This window comes from Microtus pennsylvanicus, chromosome 20, assembly GCF_037038515.1.
Source record: "Microtus pennsylvanicus isolate mMicPen1 chromosome 20, mMicPen1.hap1, whole genome shotgun sequence".
Classification (NCBI taxonomy): Eukaryota; Metazoa; Chordata; class Mammalia; order Rodentia; family Cricetidae; genus Microtus; species Microtus pennsylvanicus.
Genome location: NC_134598.1, coordinates 4,105,436 through 4,112,345, shown reverse-complemented (window position 1 = coordinate 4,112,345; position 6,910 = coordinate 4,105,436). Strand labels below are relative to the sequence as shown.

The window sequence follows — 6,910 nt, the reverse complement described above, 5'->3', positions numbered from 1 at the left end:
AAACTCAACTCAACCTCACTCAACATCGGGAGGACAGCCTTCCACTATGACCCTCCATAGATGCTGTGAAGACCAAAGCAGTCTTTGGTCTATTTCCACCTTCAAGTTCATCTTTTTCTACTCTGTTCATCAGAATAATTTTACTTCATAGATTAAGGTAGTGGCTGGTTCTAGAATCACAAATAAAAGTCAGCTAGATCTTTAAACTTTGGGGGGCTGGGGAGATGGCTCAGTGGTTGTTAAGAGCTGTTGCTCTTGCAGAAGACCAGAGATTTGTTCCCAGTACTCACACCGGATGGCTTACAACCACCTGTAATTCCAGCTCAATGGTCCTTTTTCAACAATGCCTTCTTCTGGTGTCCTCAGGCACCTGCACACGCATGGGTATACACACACCAACACATACAAATAAAAATAAAATTTTTTATGTGGTAATTTTGGTATTTGACACTTTAATTGGCTCTGAACCCCTAAAGAGGAATGATGGATGCACCAACTGCAAAGGTTTCTGTAAAGAATCGATATGAAAAGACCTACGAAGTGTTTGAGATGCTGGGATTGTAAGTACCAACTATGAACATCTTCAATTAATGGTTTATGTTTTTATAGTAAGGGTACCTTTCTCTTTTGTACGATTAGAACCTCCAAAAACCTGGAAAGGTACTTTTTAAAATTTGTTCTTAAATTGGGGTCTTTTCAGGGGTATTTTATCTTAATATCTATTTACACAGGTGTTTTGTCTGCATGTCTATCTGAGCACCACATGTGTGCCATGTGTAACCCAGAAGAGGTCATTGGATCCTTTGGAACTGGACTTCCAGACAATTCTGAGCTGCCATGTGGGAGCTGGGAATGGAACCTGTGTCCTCTGCAAGAGCAGCCAGGGCTCTCAACTGCTGAGCCATCTCTCAAGCCCATATCTTAGGTGAATTTTAAACAAACAGCATCCATTCTTATCTGTAGGGCACTATTGACTGTTCTAAGTTCCAGCCACTGGCTCACTCTCCGCACCTCAACATCTGTGCCTACAGCTGAAATGTCACTTGTCTAAAATTTAGGCAGCAGCTGCTTTCACTCAATAAAAACATCACATGGTGGTTATGAAACGGTCACAAAGTTTCTCTTGGGCAACACTGTAGCATGATAAATACTGAGGTGTGCACAAGGCATTGAGTTTCAGAGTGAGGTTTAAGCAGCTCCCGGGAACATGCACCGAGATGAGCAAACACTGCTGAGGGCTTGGCATTCCCATAGTGACCGGATTCCAACGCTTCCTGAGTCTTTGTCTCCTGAATTTATGCACTGCCACAATACTATGGAAATTCAGTGTGTATGAAAGTGGGGGGGGGGAGCCCCCATCCTTCTCCAAAATGCCTGCCATCACTGGGAATTGTTAGAATAAAGAGGAGGACGGGAGACGACGTGGTCATCCTTTCTACTGTCGCCATTCCTGTTTTTACTTATGTATGTGTACGTACACATGTGTGCAGATCCCCACAGAGGCCCTAGGGTGGTACTGGAACCTCAGGAGCTGGAGTCACAGGTGGTTGAGGGTCACCCAACATCAATGCTGGAAACCAAATTCCAGTTTTCTGCAAGAGCAACAAGCCTTCTCACCCACTGAGCCATTTTTCCAGCCCCTCTATCTTTGTTTATTTCAGTGAGCTCTGCCCTGGTAACATTATTTCCTTCTTTCTTGCTTAGTAGTGTTTGTTCAGTTAAAGGAGGATGTGCTTGCAGTGGAGTCTTGGGAGGGAAATATGAATACAGTCGAAGGACGCCAGAACATCCCTGTCCACATGGGGTTTGAGCCCTGGATGTCAAGTTCCTCTGTGGAGCTGCAGTGTCAAGACACCCCACCTATGGGAGACATACAGTCACTTAAGTCTGAAGGACACATTCAAAGCCTATGTGTGAGAAACCTACAGACTGTATTGCCGCTACGACATCACATGAGATCATGTGTCACCCATCACACTCTCCACATTTAGGGACCCTGCCTTTAAATGTGTGAGCCACATGATGCAATTCACATGCCTTCCTCTTACAGATACTGCACAGACTTGTTGCAATGGCATCTCGAGAAACGGCAACCGGGAGGGTGAGTGTTCTAAACTAAGCTGCTAAACAAGCCAAGATCCCATTAACAGTGGGAGAGCTTCGTTTTCATCCCCCTGACTCCCAGGTTTACAGAACTCTTCACCAGGCCAGAAAACACTTTTCTTAAAATAAGGGGGGGGGGCAAGGAGATGGCGCAGAGAAGGTAAGAATGCTTGCTGCACACGCATGGGAGGTGGGGAACAGGAGGATCCCTGAGGACCTCAGGAGGTGGGGGACAGAGACAGGAGGATCCCCAGAACCTCAGGAGGTGGGGGACAGGGACAGGAGGATCCCTAAGGCTTGCAGGCTAGCTGTGCGAGACCCTGTTTCAGAGGGGGACATCTGACATCATGCTCTGGCCTCTACACATGCAAGGGCACACTCCCACAAAAACATACACTCACTCATACACAAGTATGAACTTTTTTAAAAAAACTAAGATAACTCCCTGTGCTTTATTTCATAAGATCTACAAAAACTTGGAAATATCCACTAACGAAGTTATCCTAAGGAGAGAGAAACCTAAACACTCATGGTCAGAGATCAGTTTTCCATCCCCTAGGCCTTGAAAGCCCATTGTTTATTGCTGTCCCGAAGCGATGGCATTTCTCCAAGTCTGATGTCCCAAGACAGCAGCGTCCTTCTGACTGGCAGCTTCTCATAATTAGGCTTCGGCCTGCTTCTAAGAGGCGCTGAGAAGCTCTGCACCTGCGCACATCCTTCGGCCCGCTAATTGGTGTTTCCACCCAGCCTGCCTTTCGCTCAGGCTCCTGGTTCTGATGTCTAATTACGGAGCCGACACTGCGAGAACACGCTCAGAACAGAGACAACTCTGTCTGTCCACACGCCCTTTATGTAGAGACTCCCGATTCCACATGTCAACACACAAGCTGTCGTGTTTCCAGAGCCTCTGGTCCCCACACTAGGCTGGGTATTTTCAGTCAGCTGTGCCGGTGCGATAGTTACAAACCTTCCCTGGGATTTTAATGCAAAATGAGAATCGGCTTCTGTCCAGTAGCGGGAGTTGGACAACGTGAGTTTCAAACCTGGCTGCCCCAGGTAGGATACAGGACTCAGGGAGAGAAAAGGAAGCTGTCTGACAAACATCAGAGCAGAGTCCTGTGCCCCACACACCCAGAGCCACCTGGGCCAACCCATGGCTTTTCCTCTCCTTTCCTGTATCACTCGGGTTCAATTCTAGCCCTGGCTGATTGTGCTCAGCACTGTTCATCTAACAGAGAACACGAAGACAAGAACTAGGCTATGTGTGATTAGAGCAACAGATGAGAGAAGGCTACCCCTGTGAACGAGTGTGGAACTCTCCTGCTATTTCAACAAACTCCTTTGTAAAGTCGAAGCTCTAAGTGCCAGTCTCAACAGGTTCTCTCTTCGGTGTCTAGACCATGCTAACCATCCGTCATTCTACCTTCTTTTGTTCCTGTGTTTTTGAAACGGGGTTTCTTTGTGTCGCCCGGGCTGTCCTGAAACTCCGTAGACCAGGCTGGCCTCGAACTCCCAGAGATCCACCTGTCTCTGCCTCCCAAGTGCTAGGGTTAAGGTGTGCGCTGCTACCTCCCAGCCCAGCCATTCATCATTCTCAATGGGGGAAACGACAAGAGTATTTGTCAGAAATTTGGGGACTAGCATAAGCCAAAATATGCTCTGGTGACGGTTGACTCTAAAAGCACGTCAATGGCTTTGGCCATACCTGCCTCTCCCTGCATCTTTTCAAGCCTTGAAGTCACGCTCCAATATTCATTCGGTGCCTTGCTTCCACCATGAGCTCAGCAACTATGGCCTTCACGGCAGCAGTGCAAGCTCACACCATGTGGCAGAGGTCAAATCAATTCCCGCAAACCTAAACCACACAAGTCCGGCTAAGCCTTATGTATGGAGCACAGTCACGCACTCGAGAAACATTAAGCACCTGTCCTGCAGACCACAGTCTTCCGACACTCCCCAGGCGGGAAGTCACGTGGTCTCTCCACGTATGGTAGTATTATACTTCAGGTTATGAGAGGAGAATATCTCCTTAAAATTTATACTGGCTTTCCCTTCACTTCCAGTGAAGTCAGTATCTGATGTCCTCTCCTAACCTTCACGAAAACACACAGGGAGACACACACACACACAAAACAAAATAAAACAAATCTTAAAGAAAGGCCTTCCAAAATACGTGCCCAATTTCCCTTCGTGTTCTATTTTGAGGCTTGCTTATGTCCTGTATTCATTTTCTATCACTGTCATAAATACTATGCCCAAAAGGGACTAAGAGGAAAGGGCTTGTTCAAAGTCACAAGCGGGCACTGGGAAGTGTGGGAGGAGCCTGAAATGTTGCTTACAGAATAACTTCATCTGGCTTGCTCAGCCAGCTTTCCTGCACAGCCCAGGCCTGCCTATCTGCCTAGGGATGGTTCCACCCACAGTGGAGTGGGCTCTCCTGCGGCAACTAGCAACCAAGAAATTGCCCCTTCAGACATGCCCACGGGCCCATCTCATGGGGGCGGTTCTTGAACTGAGGTCTCCTTCCTGATGTGTCAGGTTGACAATCAAGGTGAGTCACCACAGTCTGATTTGCGTTCTGTGTATCATCTGCCCGTCCGCAGCCTGATTTGTGTTCTGTGTATCACCTGCAGGTCCACAGCCTGATTCCTGTTCTGTGTATCACCTGCCCGTCCACAGCCTGATTCCTGTTCTGTGTCCGCTCTCCTTGATGGCTCCACCCCCTTACGAACTATCCTGTTATCAACTGTCACCTGGAAGCCTTACCCCTCCACAACTTACTTCCCCTCTTTAAATCTCTTAGGCAAATTCTGTCAACTCACCTGGAGCACGGAGCGTATTTACCATTACATAACTTCCAGGCAGACGTTGGAAAGCAGGTTTGATTCTCAAGGACACAAATTCTACCTTACTCGCCTTTAGCCATTACAGGGCTCAGGGCTCAGGGTGTGGCCCACTTGGAAGAGTACTTATCTCAAATACACAAAGTCCTGGGTTAAGGTTATCCCTAGTTCCATAGTGAGTTAGAGGCTAGCCTCGGCTATCTAAGACCCTGTCTCAAAAAGAAAAAGCAAAACCAAGAAATGTTACGAGTCCTAACATTTTGCTCTACGAAGAGTTTAAGGTTAATAATTACTTTTAATTCAACTTTAATCTATTAAAGTGATATTGTGGTATGTATATATTCCATGAAAATGAAAAATATAATATCATATTGTGTCATTTTAATTAACTGGATTTTAATTTGGAAAAGTTTTTTTTCAAAATAATTTTTTTATTGCTACATACATGATATACACAGAATGAATCTAAAGCAAGTAGTAGAAAAATGTATTTTTTTTAAATTGAGGGCCAGTGAGATGGCTCAGCAGATGAAGTAGCAAGCACCAGTGCAGATGACCTAAATTTAATCCCTAGAACCCACAATGTACCCTCTGGTCTCCACGTTGCACAACGTGGTGCATCCTCATGTACACTCATATGCACACATTTGCACACACACACTCACATGCACACACTCACATACACACACTTGCATGCACACACAGGCACACACACCACACATACAATATGTAAAAACATATTTTTAAAACAAACCAAACTGCAACGTAAGTTTTGATCAGCAAGATAAAATAATCTCGGGGCTGGAGAGATGGCTCAGAGGTTAGGAGCACTGCCTGCTCTTCCAAAGGTCCTGAGTTCAATTCCCAGCAACCACATGGTGGCTCACAACCATCTGGAATGAGGTCTGGTGCCCTCTTCTGGCCTGCAGGCATACACGCAAAAACAGAATATTGTATACATAATAAATAAACATTTAAAAAAAAAAAAAGATAAAATAATCTCACCTGAGAGAGGATTTGTTCGGACTCCTAGGATCTTTTCTTCTCCAAAAAGTAGGTCCATTATTATCTTGCTTGACTTAAAAACAAAAGAGTGATGTGGTCATTAACTAGTGATGTGAGTTCTTGAGGACCTAATGTCATCAAGGGTAGTCACACAGCCGTCTATTGCCACGGCCACTGCCTCCTTCTGTCGGCTTGAAGTCTTCATTCGTAATGGGGAGGAAGTGAAGTAGGTCGTGGTCTGCTTCTGTTTGTGGAATGTCTGAGCTCCTAGACACCACATACCTGAGGCTGTGGGTACAGGCAAGAATGACAAAATCCTGAAGCTATCCCACTCTCCAGAGAGCAACGGCTCAGACACCAAGTTGATGAGCCACGTTTAATAGCCACTCCGCATCTAAATACGGAAAATCCAAAATGCTGACTGTGGCCCACATAAGAACACAGGCATGTTCATGAGAGGGAAAAAACTGCTTTTTCTCTATAGCCCTTGAAAAAGCTGGACCTAACAACTGTATCTGATTATTTAAACCACGTATTTTTACTGCAGATGATCTGGACTCTGAGTTTCCTTTGTTCAGATATTCAAGGTGACTGGAGAGTGGACAACTTTGCCACACGATAAAAATATTCCCTGGGCTTTCACCCAGGAGGTTAGCAGTCAGTGCTAATAATTGTCTTTATTTAACTACTCAGTAGTTAATGCTTGCTGCTTCTCTTGGCATGACATCATCCTTAACATTAAAGACTATGGTAATAGCTATTTTCACACAGCTGGTCAGACAGGCATGAGTCCACCCCTTCCTGTAGGACCACATAACAGAGCAGCTAAGAGGTAAACCACAGGGTCCTACAGGAGGTGAGCCATAAGGTCTTATAGGGGTAAGGGTCCTACAAGAGGTAAACAACAGGGTCCTACAGGAGGTAAACCACAGGGTCCTAGAGGAGGTGAACCCAGGGTC

General features: G+C 45.8%; 1 protein-coding gene across 1 annotated transcript in view; it reads right to left on the bottom strand.

Annotated features, from left to right (window-relative positions):
• C20H12orf56 (chromosome 20 C12orf56 homolog) overlaps nucleotides 1-6,910 on the bottom strand; it is a 49,046-nt gene that overhangs the window by 36,004 nt on the left and 6,132 nt on the right. The window contains exon 3 of the mRNA XM_075954863.1: nucleotides 5,952-6,024. Within this exon, the coding sequence (XP_075810978.1) occupies nucleotides 5,952-6,024 (73 nt within the window). The remainder of the gene's footprint in view (nucleotides 1-5,951; nucleotides 6,025-6,910) is intronic.